At 54.3% G+C, this 17,333-nt stretch overlaps 1 protein-coding gene across 1 annotated transcript; it reads right to left on the reverse strand.

The window, feature by feature from the left end:
* Positions 1-3,923: 3,923 nt before the first annotated feature.
* On the reverse strand, positions 3,924-14,770 carry CCDC124 (coiled-coil domain containing 124). Its single transcript, XM_061149865.1, has 5 exons — positions 14,726-14,770; positions 9,101-9,270; positions 5,150-5,339; positions 4,521-4,635; positions 3,924-4,380 (listed from the first exon to the last, which is right to left on the reverse strand). Exons 2-5 carry the CDS (start codon positions 9,257-9,259, stop codon positions 4,173-4,175), a joined length of 672 nt encoding a protein of 223 aa, XP_061005848.1. The 5' UTR covers positions 9,260-9,270; positions 14,726-14,770; the 3' UTR covers positions 3,924-4,172.
* Between the last annotated feature and the right edge of the window lie 2,563 nt (positions 14,771-17,333).

A 17,333-nucleotide genomic window follows, 5' to 3' on the forward strand; every position in this document is an offset into this window, starting at 1 on the left:
ACACCGCCCCCCCCAATCGATCTCCCCCAGGAGCACGAAGGGGAACCCCGGCCGCAGGCGCGGAGCCCCACGCAGGCGCAGAACCACTCGGTTTCCCCGAGGCTGCCGCCGCCCCCGCACTGCGGCCCGCGCGCCCGGTTGCCAAGGCGACGGCGGGAGCGGGAACCTGGGGAAGACCCCACGCTCGCTCCCTCCCCCGCCCACGCCTCAGCAAACCCCACTCCAGTTTGAGCCGGTTTCCCCGCCCCGCCCCCAGTGCGCAGTGCGGCAGGTGAGGATTCCCTGGCCCACAGGGCGGGGGGTCGGGCGGGGGTCGACGCATGCGCGCCGTGCGCGGCTTTTCCCTCTCCGACTCGCGCGCGACGGGAAAGCCCTGGCCCTGTTGAGACAACCCCCGCGCAAGCGCAGTGAGTGTTCGGCGTCCCCGCGGCCCCGCCCGGTCGTCCTGGCAACGCGCGGAGAGGGCTGAGAGCGCACGGAACTCCCGTCTCACGCCCCCTCCCGCGCATTGCGGCGAAGCCGGGGATTCCCTGTTGCCTGCGCGCATGCGCGAGCCTGGGATTCCGCGGGGGTGGGACCAGAAGATCGAAGTTTTCTTTGAAACAGTCGTCGTTACCGTCGTCTTTGTGTCTTAGGAATGAAAGCAGTCCTCCTAGCTTCTGTCCTGAGTTTTACCTTCACTCTCTGACCTACCAGCCATTCCCCTCCAAGTCCCCAGCAGAGCTTGCCACGCACAGCTCTGGTACTTTCTACCCTGCTCACACATCCACTGTGGCTCTCCGTCGCCCTGGGGTAAAGCCCCACTCATCCCACCCTTGGCATCCAAGGCCCTGCAGGCTCAGCTTGCTTCTTCCCTCCGATTACTCATCACTGGTTCCAGACCTTCCCTAATCCCTGGCCACAACAAATACCCCAAACCTGGCCACGCAGGAGGCTCCTTTCAGGATCTGCCCTTCCTGGGCACCATCTGCTTGATTCTCGAGATGGCCTAGGCTTAGATACTGTTTTCAGTCCTATTTTATATAGGAGGAAACAAGCTTGGACCCATTAAGGCCTTGGTCTAAGGCCCCCAGAGGTAAGAGGCAGAGGCCTCCCTTTGTGGGGAGCCATCTGGGCTTCTCTGTTACTCAGCTGATACCCGGAGCCCCAATTCTGGGCCCCACCTCCACACCGCTGACTGAGTGCTTTGAGTATGTGACACAGGCAGGCGCCTTAGCTTCTCCATCTAGAAAGAGGATCAACGTAACAGGGGACTCTCCCCAGGGCTCAGTAAAATGACATTTGTTGTTCAATTGCTCAGTCATGTCTGAGTCTTTGCAACCCAATGGACTGCAGCATGCCAGGCTTCCCTGTCCATCACCATCTCCCAGACCTTGCTCAAACTCTTGTCCATTGAGTTGGTGATGCCATCCAACCATCTCATCCTCTGTTGTCCCCGTCTCCTCCTGCCTTCAGTCTTTCCCAGCATCAGGGTCTTTTCCAATGAGTCAGCTCTTTGCATCGTGTGGCCAAAGTATTGGAGCTTCACCTTCAGTATCAGTCCTTCCGATGACTTTTCAGGATTTATTTCCTTTAGGATGAACTGGTTTCATCTCCCTGCTGTCCAAGGGATTCTTAAGCGCCTTCTCCAACACTACAGTTCAAAAGCATCAGGTTTTCGGTGCTCAGCCTTCTTTATGGTCCAAATCTCACTTCCACACATGACTATTGGAAAAACCATAGCTTTGACTATATGGACCTTTGTAGGCAAAGTAATATCTCTGCTTTTTAATATGCTAAGTTTGTCATAGCTTTTCTTCCAAGGAGTAAGCGTCTTTTAATTTCATGGCTGCAGTCAATATCTGCAGTGATTTTTGGAGCCCAAGAAAATGAACTCTCTCACTGTTTCCATTGTATCCCCATCCATTTGCCATAAAGTGATGGGGCCAGATGCCATGATCTTAGTTTTATGAATGCCGAGTTTTTTTTTGTTTGTTTGTTTTTTTGAATGCTGAGTTTTAAGCCAGGTTTTTCACTTTCATCAAGAGGCTCTTTAGTTCCTTTTGGTTTTCTGCCATAAGGGTGGTGTCATCTTCGTATCTGAGGTTATTGATATTTCTCCCAGCAATCTTACCATGTGCTAGGCCAGGGTCTAGCATCCAGAGGATGTTTCTCACAGCTGGTCCAGTCCCCAACACCCCCCACCCCCAATGCTCCCCTCCAGATTCTTCTCCGAATGGCTTCTTCCCTCAAGCCCTATGAGATCTTCCCAAGGTCCTTCCTGGACCCCTCACATGCCTCTAGTCCTATCTCAGCGTTGGCTCCTGGGGAAATCCCCAAACTAAGCCAATACTCAATATGTATGTCGGTTAGTTTTTATGTAGTTATAAATAATAGTAGTTGATAATAGTAGTATATCAGTAGTTGATAACAGTAGTTATCAGCTACTATTGTTTCAGGTACCTGTTATACTGCACTTCAGCTGTACTTGATTATTAAAGGCAGCCCCCGCCCCCCCCACCCAACCCCGTTGAACTAGGAAGCCCTGTGTCTCAATTTTCCCCTCTGGAAATGGGTATCACAGGGACTTCCCTTGTGGCTCAGTTGGTAAAGAACCTGCTTACCAATGCAGAAGACCCAGGTTCGACCCTTGGGTCAGGAAGATCCCGTGGAGAAGGAAATGGCAACCCACTCCAGTATTCTTGCCTGAGAAATCCCACGGACAGAGGAGCCTGGTGGGTTACAGTCCAGGGAGTTGCAAAAGCATCAGACACGACTGAGTGACTAACCAATAACAACTCTGTAGAATAGGAGTTGTGACTCCAGGCCTTTGCATGTGTGTTTTCTTCACCCTTTTCTGTCCCTTGTCAGCGTGGAGAACTCCCATCCTTCAAGGCCCTCCCCGGACGAAGCCTTTTACCCCTCTACTTCCGGGCAGAGCCTGGCTCCCTTTGGCTCAGCCATGACCCCACACAGTTGGGGCCATCTGTAAAAATCTGCATCTGAGACTTGATGTCTGGGAGACAAAGCATTCTTGGCAGGAAGAACTAAGCATGTAGGCCATGAGGGGCAACAAACCTGCTGTGCTGGAGAAGTTGAGAACAAGCAGATGATGGGGCTGGAGCTGGAGGGTGGCAGAGGGTGAGGGGATGGGGGCCAGAGGTGCAGAGGCAGGCTTGTGAGTGCAGAGAGGTAGTCACTTGGGTGGGAGCCCACAGCAGTGACATGATAAATGCTTGGACCCTGCCCCACACACTTGGGCCCATCTCCCAGCTGCCCTTCCTCTCCACTGGCTCCCTGAGGTCAACTAAGCTTTAGGAAGCCAGAATCACGTTGAGATCTCACCCAGCCCTTCCCAGACATTCAGTCTCCGACCAGACACTCATTCCTACCCAGATCCACCTGCCCACTCCAGCTTCCAGGGCCTTGCCTGCCCAGTGCCCTGCCTCTGCAATGGAATCTGACTCATTTCCCACAAACGCCTGCTCTAAAGAAACCCTCCACCAGAAAGCCTGCCCAGGACTCGACCCAGATGCCTCCCGGGTTGGAATAACAGCAGAGCAGCCTGCATCTCCTGACCCCAACACAGTATGTGACCTGGCTGCTGATTCGGGACCAGAATCTCAGGATGCCAACAACTTGCCTCCAACTCTCCTCTGGTTCTACCTCTGCAGTACTGTGTGACCTGGAGCCAGTGCCTCAACCTCTCTGAGCTACCCCTTTGCAGCAACCCAGCAAAGCTTCCAGGGGACGATGGTATAGGCCTCTCACTGGACCACTGGCCCAGGCAGAAGCAGAGCACTGTCTGCTCTACACTATCTCACCTAGCCTGTTAGGACAGGAGCGCTTTGGGGCCCCCCATCTTCTCTGGCTGTGGCCCCCTCGTTCCAGCTCTCCTCCCACCACCCACTCAAGCATCGACCCGTACCCACGTAGACTTCAGGTGCACACTCTGCCTCACCGGCCACCTTTATTGGGCACTCGGGCCCAGGATTCTGGTGCGCGCAAGAAGGGCAGGGGTGTCACTGCAGCAGGGACCCTGTAGCGGGAGATGTGGCCAGTGATGCCACCGAGCCCCTAGGACACACGCCATGGCCCCAGATATCTCTGTAGCCCTTGGAGCTGACCCAGCGGGAGGGCGTGTGGGGCTGCGACCCTGATCGCCTGCCCGGGCGGCTCCTCCAGTTCCAGGCTCACTTGGGGGTGTTGAAGGGCACCGCCCGCTGGTTCATGGGGTTATCCGGTGAACGCAGCCACTCCTTTTTGAGCATCTGCTTCAGCTGCGACAGCCGCATATTGGGATTTTCTTGCTTAAGCCGCGGCAGCTGCGCCTCCTCAAAGGCAGTGAAGGCCGCCCGCATGCGGCGTTCCGGGTGTCTGTCCACCGCCTCCTCCGTCACGCTGGTGAAGACGCAGGCGAAGACGCAGGCGTCAGGGGGGCTGGGGCGTGGTGCGCCCCGCCCCGGGGCCTAGCCCCACCCGAGGTTCAAGCCCCGCCCCGCCCCAAGCCCCGCCCCCAAGGCCTAGGCTCTGCCAGGTACCTGAGCACAGCGATGGCGTCCTCGATGGTGCGCGCCTCCACGCTGCCCTCCTCCAGCACGCGGCGGTTCACGTTCTCCTCCAACGGCACCTCCAAGTGGCTTTTGGCTTTCTCGGCTGCGGGCGGGAGCGGCCGGGGAACAGAGATGTACCAGAAAGAGAGACATGAGCAGAGATGCTGAGCTCCAGGGAGATGAGAGAACGGAGGGGAGAAAGGGAGGCAGGCAGAGGATTGAGGATGCAAATGCGACCCCCTCCGCAAGTCCTACCTACCGGGGTGGGCCAGTCCTGTCCCCCAGCCCCCAGACTGACTTCCCTGCAGCCCACCACTCAGGAGACACCTCATAAGCCGCTGCTGTCTCCTCGCCTCGGGGTACCACATCAGCCTTGGGTACCCGGGAGAGCACAGGCTAGGGTCAGGCGCGGCGTAAGTCATTACACACGTGCGTGCCTCTACCGTCTGTGTTCAGAGCCAGATCTGCCGAGACCCCACCCAGCCACCCTTCACCTTGCGGAGCCCACACAGCTTCCCTGGAGGTGAGGCGGCCCTCCGGACTCAGTCCAGGGGGTGGACCCACTGCCTCTCGTTTCTCAGGTAAAAGGGCAGCTCCAGCGTGGGCCCGGGCCCCACCTGGGTCAGGGGTTTCCTTGTGCTGATGGTCTCGGCGGAGAGTCTCCTCAATCTGCGCGCGGGTGACCTTGCTGGAGGCGGCCACCCGGGGGGCCTTGCCACCTTTGAGCTTTGAGTCTTCCTCCTCCAGCAGCCGCTGCGTCTCCTTCTTGCGCTCCAGCTGCTCCAGGCGCCGCTTCTCCTTCTCCTCCTGAGGGATGGAGAGTCAGGCATGGACCCTGCCCCAGTGGCATCCCAACCCATGTGATGGGGACTCTGCTGTGTGTTAAACCCCATGCTAGTCGTAAGGACACGGAGCACCATGGGCCTGCCTGGGGGCTCCCATCCTACATGTCTGTGGGAACCTTAGGCAAGGGAGTGGGGTGGGGGGCTCTAGAAGAAAAATTGATGCCTAGGCTGGGGAAGAGGAGAGTCCTTAGTGGCTTAGTCCTTAGTCCATTCTTCAATGGCAGGTCCAAAGGTCCTGAGGCAGGAACCACCTAGCATGACAGGGACGGCAAGAAGTTAGAATGAGGAGGGGAAGTGTGAAGGGAGAAGAGGTGGGGAGGGCACAGCTGGGACCACGGGGAGCCTCAAGGGCATGGGGAAGGGTTTGTACTGGATTCCAAAGGCGACAGGAGCCACTCGAGGGTCGGAACCCATCTGCCAGCTGGGGCAGTGGTTATTTTATGGGCCAGCAGGCCTTGGGGAGGCACTGCTGAAGTGTTCCCCGCTGGGTGTCACAGAGGCTGGGACTGATCCCACGCTGGCTCCCCGGGAAGACTCTGATGCCAGCTGGTCGAGGAGACGTGTAGCCTACAGTACTTGTCCTTGGCTGCTGGCCCTCCACTGCTCCGGGAATAGCACGAGGTTCTGGTTCATGTGTAGCGCGGTGTGGCCACAGGCTTGAGATATTCTGCTGCCGCCCACCCAGCAGAGCCTGTGCTGCAGGCATCCCCGCCTGCTCACCCACTGCCTGCAACTCTGCCACCCGCCCTCCGGGCCTTGGAGATGGTCTGTGTCCTCGTAGTGGCCCCTGTGAGAGGACTAAGGGCCCCAGAAGAGGGGTTCCTGAGGACCGGGCCTCTGCCCTCCAACCTGCCTGACTGATAGGAAAGGAGGAAGGTTTAAAGGTCAAGGCTGTTTGGACACATCTGAGGTCGGATGCCGGGGTAGGGCCACTGTGCTCTGAGTCTGAGTTGCCCCACTGGTTTCCCCATTGGTCCTCGTGAGGCTCCTTGACCGCTGCGTGGTGCATGTACAGCCCATGTTTACCCTGTCCACAACACAACCCTGCCTCAGGGCCTTTGCACTAGCTGTTCTCCCCACTTGGAATGCCACTGCCAGCCTCCTCTCCTGGTTAACTCTGGCTCATCCTGAGCTCCTGGCTCCCTATCCACCTGCCCTACCGCATGGCTCTTTCCTGTGTCCCACAAATCCTTGTTTCTAGTCTTTTGATCATCTGGCTCATCCCGGAGGCAGGCCCTGGCCCAGCACACAGTAGGTGCTTAAGTAAAAGTGTGCTGGACGAATGCATGAATGAATTCCAAGAGGCTCCAAGAACCCAATAAGGACATGCAGACTGTGGCCATGAGTCTCTTGGGACATGGGACTGAGGCAGGAACATGAGCATTTACACTCTGACATTCAGCAGAATTTTTCTGAAAAAGTCACTCGCAGTTTTTTACAAAGGGCAATTAACAATTGGCAGCATCTGGTGACGAGTGAAGGATGAAGCCACTGGTGGAATATTCCAGAGCCATCAAAAATGAGCCTCATAAATAATCGAGATGGAACCCAGAGCGTCACGTGCTCATTGCCAAGTTGCTTAATATGGAACAAATGGAGACAAAATGCTACCCTCCGGGCGGGGTGATGAATTATGGCCCAGCTTGAGGCTGATGCCTGGCAGCAGAGAGAAATCTGGCTGCAAGATCCAATTTAACAGAGGACATGGCCTGTAGGGTACTGCATCGGGTGAGAAAAGCCTTTGGTATCACATGGTTGGGGGGGTGCTGGGTTTTTTTAGTGCTCTAGAACAAACACGAATTTTCTTTTCATAGAAACAATATCTTTTTAAAGCAACTGTCACGTAGGAAAGAGGGACCAGGTGTGCTGTGGAGACTGTGGGCCCCCTCACCCATCAGCAGGAAGAGGGATAAACAGAACCCAGAAAACCAGCCAGTGAGGAAGAAGAACCATCAGAGGCTCCATGTAAAATACTCAGGGGGGAGAGTTCCCTGGTGGTCTAGTGGTTAGGTTTCAGCACTTTTGCTGCTGTGGCAAAAAAATAAAAACCACTCAGGAAGGGGTCTGTCTGGGAGGGGCATGGGGGCTGGGAATGTTCTGGAGACCAGGGGTTGGCAAACTGTGGCCTGTTTTGGTTAAGCTGTGGTCTATCTGTGTTCGGTGGCCTGTGCTACAGCCACTGGTCGAGTGGCCTTGAGAGCCCGTCTGGTCCCTACTGCCTGTCTGACCTCCGCCTGTGCGTCCTTCCAGGGGTGTGCACAGGTGATGGGACGGGCAGGTGCTCCCTGGGCCACGCCCCTGGGGCAAGGACACTCACTGCAAACCTGAAGGCAGACCCCCGCCCGGCTGCAGCCCCCACTCACAGCCCCGTGACCTGGGCTTCCTGTCTGGTCTGTGCCCCGGTTTCCTCACCCGGAGGATGGGAAGCCCGACATGCAGGCCTGAGGAGCGGGGCTGGGCTGGGCTGGGCTGGACTGCTGCCTCTGAGACTGTGGAAAGGTCTCTGGCTTTTCTGTCTAGGTAACAGATCCTTGACAGACACTCGTTTTTCTTTTGGGTTTTAATTTTCCTGTATTGTCAAAATGTTGACAGTCAAAAAAGACAGGGGCTTCCCTGGCAGTTTAGTGGGACTGTGCACTCCCACTGCAGGAGGCACAAGTTCGATCCCTGGTCGGGCAACTAAGATCCCGCGAGCCGCCCAAACAAAAGGAAAAATTGACAGACGTCCATGGGCCCAGAATATAGCATGGGGGAGGAGAGATTGGGGGGAGGAGGGGTTGAGGGGGAAGGGAATCAGTGATATTCAATTCCTACTAAAAACAAGGCAGGGGAGAAGGAAATGGCACCCCACTCCAGTACTCCTGCCTGGAAAATCCCATGGATGGAGGAGTCTGGCGGGCTACAGTCCATGGGGTCATAAAGAGACACGACTGAGCGACTTCACTTTCACTTTCTTTCATGATTCTTTCCAAAATTTTAAAAAGAAAAAAAAAAAAAAAAACAAGGCAGGATCTGTCTTTCCCTACGCAAAAAGACAATGGGAAAAACTCACAAAAGTACCCAGGCTCTCCCAGAACTGGGCATGCACGGATGGTGTGTCCCCACTGCTACGCTAGAACCTGGGTCAGCCCGGCTGGATCCTGGGACCCGCCCAGGCGAGGAGGAGAAGCGGCTCAGAATGGTTTCTGGCGCCACCTACTGGACCAAGTGGGTCAGCGTCAGCCCTGAACCTCTCATCAATGAGGCACCCACGGTGTGCCAGGCACTGGGGCCCAGCAGAAGACAGTCGACTATCCCTGCCCTCTGGTGGTTTTATCAACACCCGGAAGAGCCGCGTCAGCAGGTCGGAAGTGGGACCACTGGGTGTGGAGCACCCTCCCGCAGCTCGGCCTGCCCATGCCAGGAGCCCCTCCGCCGCCAGCTGCTGCCGGGTGTCCCTGTGTGCGCAGGGGTGAGGCTCTGCCAGTCTTGTCTAATCCTGGCATCACATAAAGGAGAGAAACCCAGGGAGGGCTTGTGATTCCCTAAACGTGCCAAACCCCGGCCTCCTCAGGGACTCTGCACAAGCCTTTGCCTCTGCTGCTGTCTCCCTCCTTGCCCGTGCTCCATGTCCAATGCTGCCTCATCCTTCAGGCCAAAGACCCGGGGCTTCTCGCCACCCTCCGCTCCGCTGCCCACCCTGCCTCACCCACAGGTGGGGCGGGGGGCCCGGGGCCCGCTCACCTTGCGCTGCTCCTTCCTCATGACGTGTTTGTCCTCATCCTTCCAGTAGGCATCTTCCAGCTCCTTCTGCTTCTTGGCATCAGCTGCCGCCTTGGCCTCAGCCCTCCGTGCCCGGGCCGCTGCCGACTTGGTGTTCTCGCCCTGGAACTTCTTGGGCATCCCTCAGCAGGCTGTGAGATGAGGGCAGGGAACAGCGAGTCAAGGGCATCCGCCATCCACAGCCTCACACACCTGTGCAGCTGTGACCCCCTTGGGGCCTCTGGCTACGTCTATAAAACCAGGGCTTCAGACTCACTAATCTCTTTTTAAAAAATCTGAGGTGAAGTTCACGTAATACACAAGGAACCATCTTAAAGTGCACAAGTCAGTGGTATTTAGCACATTCACAATACGGTGTAACCATCACCTCTTTTTAGTTCCAGAACATTTCCATCATCCCCAAAAGGAGACCTGACCCCACTAGCTATCACTCCACACCCCCCTCCCCCAGCAACCACTAATCCCCTCTCTGTGGATGTGCCTCTTCTGCATTTCTTTCGCTTAGTACCATGGCTTCAGGTTCATCCACGTTTGCGCACGTGCTAGTGCTTCGATCCTTTTTTGTGTCTGGATAATATTCCACTGTATGGACGGACCACGTTATGTTTATCCATCTGTCCACGATGGTGGACCTGTGGTTGCTTTCTGCTTTTCGGCTCTTACAAGTCATGTGGCTATAGATCCCTGTGGGCCAGTCTGTGAGGACCCTCCCACTCTGCCACCTCTGAGGCCACACTCCTCTGATCCCACAACTGAATGCCCTGCCCCTGGGTAAGCAGTTGCCCTGAATTCCCAGCGACCTGGCCCAGGCTCACACAGCCAAGAGAGGTTACAACAACCTCAACGCTGCTGTCCAGGGCGGGTGCCTGCTCTGTGTGAGCCCCACGCTGGGTGCTGGGGTAATCATGATACACTCAAATGGGAGGTGCTACCCCCCCCCCCCCACACCCGGCCCCCTACTAAGCATTTTATCTGGCCCAACCTCACTGAATGCTCCCAAAGTCTTAAACCGGCTTCCTCGGTGGCTCAGTGAATAAAGAATCTGCCCGCAACGCAGGAGATGCAGGAGACGTGGGTTCGGTCTCTGGGTCAGGAAGATTCCCTAGGGGAGGGCATGGCAACCCACTCCAGGATTCTTGCCTGGAGAGTCCCATGGACAGAGGAGCCTGGCGGGCTACAGTCCATTGGGTCGCAAAGAGTCGGACACGACCGAGCGACTCAGCACATTGGCACAGCACAAAGTCTTAAACACGGGGGCCGTCCTCATTCCCTTTTGAAGATGGGGAGTCAGGGTACCTAGCCAAGTCGCACAGGACAGCCTGGGGCCTCACCTCCAAAGCCCGCCTTTCAGGTGAGGAAGGGAAACCAAGAAATTAAGAGCAGCCTCCCCCCAGAGTGCTGACACAAGCACTGTCAGGTCATGGCACAAGCCTTTAGCTCTCCAGGCCTCAATTTTCCTCATCTGGGAAATGGGCTGGTGTTCCTCATTCCTGAGTCATTCTCTCCCCACTGAGAATCTCCAGCTCAGTCCCTCAGTGAATCTTGGAGAAGTAGGCCCAGCAACCAAGAAAGAAGGGGAGAGAATGTGGGGTCCATCCTGACTCAGGACCACCAGGCAATCCACCCCCACCCACCTCCTAGCTGTGTGGCTTATGGAGGAGGGGAAATCCACCTCAAGCCCCTCTGGAAACTCTTAACATCAGCTCCCATTTGCAGCAGTTGCAGTGCTTTACACACAGTGTCTTAGTGAATTCTCACAACCCTGGCAGGTGATGGCCAAGCTGAGACCTGAAAGATGGACTGGAAGCAGCCCTGTGGGAATGAAGGGCTGAGACGCCTGGACAGAGGGCCCAGGATGTGCAAAGACCCTGTGGCAGGAAAGTCATGCACTAGAGAAAGCATGGAAGCCACTGAGGCCAGTGGGGTGAGTGAGGAGGTGGGAGAAGGGAGAAAGGGGGAGGGGAGGTGGGGAGGAGAGAGGGGGAGGGGAGGGGGAGAGAGAAACTGGGAGGGAGGAGGGGGCATGGAGTGCTGCAGGGAGGGAGGGAGGGGAGGAGACAGGGAAAGTGAGAGGCTGATCGATCAGGATCTTGGGGGTAAGGAAGAACAAGGATTTTATTCTCTGGGCACCAGAGAACTTTTAGGCAGCTCTGAGCAGGTCATGAACATATTCTGATTCATGCTGTCACGTGGGTGGGCGAGGGCTGAGGGTGGCAGTCAATGCTGAGGGAATTAGGATGGTGCCGTGGGCAGAGCCAGAGGCTTGGAGTCAGATGGAGCTGGGCAATAACCGGAACGCTGACTGACTGATGTTGCAGTCTACATTCTGTCACCCCCTGACAGCAGCAAGGCCAGGTACTTTTCTTCCATTTTACGGATGAAGAACCTGAGGCTTTGACAGGGTGACATGCTCAAGGCCACCCCGTGGCTTAGTGGAGGGGCCCAGATTCCAACCCAGGCCCAGCCGCTCAGTTCCAACTTGGTCCCAATCCTTGCCTCACCCCAGGCTGCCAGCTGGCCCTTCGGGGAACATCAAGGCAGACCAGGTCTTGAGGTCGCTGGTGCCCCTGACACAGAGGTAGTCCCTCCAGGCTGAGGTGGGGGACCAAGTCCCACAGGGAAGAGCAGGGCACAGTTGGGGAGATCAGTGGACCCAGGAGACTCAGGGTTGAGTCCTGGCTCTGCAGTTGCGGCTGACATGCTCCCCTTGAGCCTCAGCTTCCTCATCTGAGAAGTAGGGTTGATTACAGTCCCTCTATGCACAGGTTGTAAGACCTGCCACGAAAGGGCTGAATATGCCAGCCTGATCCCCATCCTGCTCCTGAGCCCCCTAAATCAAACATTCATTACTGAGCATCTACAATGTGCCCACCAGAAAACCTCTTCTGGACTCCCCAGGAGAGCACTAAGAAGTCGGTGGGGGTCACAGTTTCAGTAGAGGAAACGCCCCCATTTCCCCCTCACCCTTTCAACAGCAGCCACACCAGTTGCCTTGCCTTTTTTCAAACCTACTATGCAGGTTCCTACCTCAGGGCCTTTGCACTTGCTGTGCCCTCCACATTTGTTCCTCTTTTTACCCAGTTAATTCCAACTGAAACTTCGGGGGCCCAGCGCAAAAGTGTTGCCACCTTCAGGAACCCTTTCTGGAAACTCCCCTTGACTCTCAGATGACAAACTTTCTCTTGAGGTACTTGTTTGGGTTGCTATCTTATGTTCATTTACAGGATTATTGAACAAATGAAATTAAAAGATGCTTGCTCCTTGAAAGAAAAGCTATGACAAACCTAGATAGTGTATTAAAAAGTAGAGACATTACTTTGCTGACAAAGGTCCACAGAGTCAAAGCTAAGGTTTTTCCGGTAGTCATGTTATGGATGTGAGAGTTGGACCGTAAAGAAGGCTGACTGCCAAAGAACTGATGCTTTCGAATTGTGGTGCTGGAGAACTCTTTAGAGTCCCTTCGACTGCAAGGGGATCAAACCAGTCAATCCTAAAGGAAATCAACCCTGAATATTCATTGGAAGGACTGATGCTGAAGCTCCAACACTTTGGCCACCTGATGCGAAGAGTATATTCACTGGAAAACACCCTGATGCTGGGAGACACTGAAGGCAAGGGGAAAAGAGGGTGGCAGAGGATGAGATGGTTATATATCATCACTGACTCAGTGGCCATGAATTTGAGCAAACTCCAGGGGATAGTGAAGAACAGAGGAGCCTAGCTGGCTTCAGTCCATGGGGACTCAAAAAGAGTCAGACACGACTGAGCGACTGAACAACAACCATCTCTCCCACTAGGCTGAGAGCTCCGCAACGGCAGGGCTGGGACTGCCTTGATCAGTGTCCTGTACAATGGGGGCTCAAAAATATTTTGAGCAAATGAATAAACAAGCATTTATTTCCAGGGTGCCCTTAGTATTTACTTCACACTCTGTGTTGTGTCCAAACTCAGCTTCTCATTTCTCTTCCCGCTCACTTTCCTCCCAGCCTCTGAGCCTTTTCTCTAGCTGTGCCTTCACCTGATACACCCACCTCCTGTGAAAACCCTGCCCACTCACAGCAACTCAGATGGAGGATCCCCTCCCCTCCCCCTGTTGCTTAAGACTCTGATTCCATCCCAAAGCCTGAAAAGGGCTTTTTTGACCACCTCCTTCAGGCCAAGACTGAAATAGTTATGTCCCTCCAAAATGTACATGTTGATTTTGTGACTGACTAACCCTCAATGTGAGTGTATTCAGAGACAAGATAACTGAGGAGATGATAACGGGTAAATGAGGTCGTAAGAGTGGTGTCCTAATCTAACAGAGCTGGTGCCCCTTTAAGAAGAAAAAGACACCAGAACTTGCTCTCTTCACCATGTGAGAACACAGTGAGGTGGCCATCTGCAGCAATTCAGGAAGAAGCCTGCACCAGGAACCAAACTGGTTGACAACTTGATCTTAGACTTCCCAGCCTCCACAACTGTGAGCAAATACATTTTTGCTGTTTAAGCCACCCAGTCAGTGGTATTTTGTTAGGGCAGCCAGAGCTGATTAAAACAGACAGCTTTTCTTCTGTTTAATAAACACACACACACTTTGTCATTCAGTAAACATGCACTGCTGGATGGACAGGGAGGCCTGGCGTGCTGCGGTTCATGGGGTCGCAAAGAGTCGGACATGACTGAGCGACTGAACTGAAACATGCACTGCAGCACCTACTATCAGTGGGATGCTGGGGAAAGAGGCAGTGCCGATGGGCTTCCAGATTAAACGGGATTCCCAGGCTGGGTGCGATATAGACAACAGGAGTGTTAATTCCAGATCAGAGCTGCGACGGGACCATGCAGGTGCCAGGGGAAGTCGGGAGGGAGCTTCTGACCCAGAGGGTGTCAAAGTGTTTCCTGGAGGAGACATCAAAGGAAAAAGCCTAAGGGTGTGGGGAGACCCAAGCCCCCAGTGGTCGGGGGGAGGCAGGCTGGGTAGAGCGGATTTCTATTCCAGGGTAAAGGGAAGGTGCGGAGGACCTCCCAGCCATCCTAGGACCTCAGAGCCCTCTGGGGCTGCTGAGATGGTGAACGGAGGACTGAGACAAAAGCATGAAACTCAAGCAGGAGGGGGTCTAATGAGTGGTTTTGGTTAAAGCAGGGAGTACACTTAGGAGGGAATCAAAACCCACGTGGCTGATTAGATGTGAAAGTAAGAGAGAGAATAAAACATGAAACTCAACGCCGCCCCCTCCAAGAAATCCTCCAGCTACCCCTCTAGGCTCCTCCAGCCCGTCGTCCCTCTCTCCAGCCCTGATCCTACTGCATGAGGCCAGGGACGTCCGTACCCAGCTCTGTCACCCCCAAGCCTGTAAGCTGCTCAGGAGCACTACCAGAACTAAGTAGCTTCGAACACGACGCTGTCCCGCTGGATCTCAATCGTCCGCTCTGGGAAATGGGGATAGCCCCCGCGGGAACCCAGGAGACTGGAGGTCGGAAGAGCATTCGTCTCTGAGAACCCCACCTCCAGCCCTCCCGGGGAGGTGGTCTCAGGTCCTGCTACCCCGCGGGGCTCACCCGCACCCCGCCCCCCGGCTCCGCCCGCGCCGCTGTCGCTCCTACCTCCTTCCCCCGGCGCCGGCCCGGTCGCACATCCGTGACGTCACCGCGGGGCTTGCGCATGGAGAACCGCCCCCCCCCAGGCGGCGCGTGCTGATTACGTCTGGGCTTCGTCGCCATCTTGGTAGAGGAAATGCTGCGTTGATCTCCAGTCCAAGTCGAGGGCGTTAGCTATTTGTTTTTGTCTGCAAGAAGCGAATATTTTATAAATCCTCATCTCTTCCGCTCACTTCTTATACTAACTAGTCAGGAGAGGGGAGCAGAAACTACAAACTGGACCATTGTCCTTGCCAAGATGTCCGTTGCCCAGAAGAAAAACGGCGTCCTCGGTTTCACACGTGGGTCTGGCGTCGTCAGTCCAGAGTTGCTTGGCCGCCAGGGCGCGCCAGAAACCGCGGTCCCCGCGTGGCCGGTATAAGGGCTTCGCTTGTGGAAGCCTCCTAGGCCCTTTGCCGTCGCTTTGTGCTTTGAAGCCGCTCTCCTGCTCCTCACTGTCTGCCTCCCTACTGCGAAGCTTGAGCGGTAGGGAGCAGAAGAAAGGGACAGAGAAACGAAAACACTGCGCCCTCCAGGTTGAGGAAACAGCTTACAGACCAGGAATGGAATTTGAGCAAAATGTAATGGAAGGACTCAAAATTTCTAGTGAACCCTTCCTCTGGGATTGCTCTCCACCGCCCCCGCACACACCTTACTCTTTGATCTTATTCAACAATTAGGTTTGGGACGGGGCGCAGTTTGTCGTAGGCACCTATACAAGATTTTCTGCAGTGTCCTCATCTACTACAACGGTAGTACTAGGGGTCTGAAAATGATTATACTGGGTCTAGCTATAGGGGAGAAGCAGGGCAGGGATTTAGGGGTTTAGACAGGACGATTTAGGCAGGACCACAGAGTCCATTCTTCGAAAAGCAACACCAGTGACATTGCTGGGACCTAAGTGGGACTGTGTATCTCCCTTGCTCGCTAGCCTCAGATGGTTCCCTACTGCACTGCAGGACTCACCCCACCTTCCCATCTCATCTGCCGCCTCTTTTATTCTCACTCAGCTGCAGCCACACCAGCCTCCTTTCTCCGAAATGCCAAGCACAGTCCTGCTCAGGGAATTCGCCTGTGCTGTTCCTTCTGCCCTCAGCTTTGCCCATGGACTACTCCCTCACTTCCTTCAGGCCTTGGCTCAAATACCGCTTCCTGAGAAAGACCTCGGACCTCTCCAAGTAGTGGTTCCCCACCCCAGCCCTGTTTTTATTTCATGCGTCGCATCAACTTGCTTTGTTGGTTTAAGTGTTTCTTTTCCGTCTCCCCTTTGGTTATGATATCCGGCAGATGGAACCGGTTCACCTGATGTGATATTTGTCACCAACAAGAAGGGGCTCAGCATAAACATTTATCCTTGTTCAGTATTGGGTGGGGTGTGGAGGTGCCAAAGGCAACACCTAATTAAGCTTCTGCTGGTAAAGAGCCAGGTTTTTAAAAAAAATAATAATTTTTTTTAAAAATTTCACAAAAAGAGCCAGACTTGTCACACCTTCCTGAGGACAGGGAGCCTCTTAGGTCTATTGACATAACTGAGGGGGTGCAGTTCAAGTGAATCGTTCCAGAACAAGCTAAGTCTTCTGCAAGGTGATTTCTGCCACCTCCCAGGCTAGAGGGCATGTCTCCCAACCCTGAGGGCTCTTGACTTCTGTTGTTCTGACATTCTATAGCTCTTAGATGCTCACATTCTCAAGTAAATATTGAGGATCTACTGTGGGCCTGTGTTGGGAAAACAGCAGTGAATGAGATAGTCACTGTCCCTGGTCTCCTGGGACTCAAGAGTCAGGAAGTCATACAAAAAATGATTCTAACCTTGGCTGGAAGTTGTGCCCCTTGTTGAGTGGGTTACAGAACTCTGCTGGCAGATTATGACTCACAAGGTTTTATTTGATACAATGATAAATTCTGTTTCACTGTTATATGTTTGTATTTTCATATATCCGTAGTGCCTAAACACTCACATACAGAGACCTATTAGCAAATCCTGCACTGCAAATTGTTACGTGAATAATGTACACAATGAGGAAAATTCAAATTTGGGTCCTGGTTTTCCTTTAGAATGACTGTTACTTGCTGTTAAGTTGAGCAGACAGTGTCTTTGGTCCCTCAATTTTTGTTAACTCTCACGTTTTTTGAAATGTTCCCAAATTGTTTTTTGAAAGGATCCTTTACTTTTTAAAAATTTGTTAAACAATCTTATTTAGTTAACTGCGTCAGGTCTTAGTTGGGGCAAGTGAGATCTGTTTCCCTGACCGGGGATCAAACCTGGGCCCCCTGCATTCAGAGCTCAGAGTCTTAGCCACTGGACCACCAGAGAAGTCCCAGAGATCCGTTACTTTAAAAAAAAAAAAATCCCTAATAGCCATTGTTTATTGCTGTGAAAATAGTTTCTTTTCTATATGACTTACATCTTTTCTCCAGCCACTGTCATGGTTTTACGTTTCCCAGATTCAGAGTAACACTGATTCTGGACGTGGTCGCAGCGGTGAGCAGCAGCTGGAAGCAGGGTCTTGGTTTCCCAGACCAGGAGTTCTAACCACTGGACCACAGGAGCCAGCAATTAGGGCTAGAGTCCCTA

Source organism: Dama dama, chromosome 9 (assembly GCF_033118175.1).
Source record: "Dama dama isolate Ldn47 chromosome 9, ASM3311817v1, whole genome shotgun sequence".
NCBI lineage: Eukaryota > Metazoa > Chordata > Mammalia > Artiodactyla > Cervidae > Dama > Dama dama.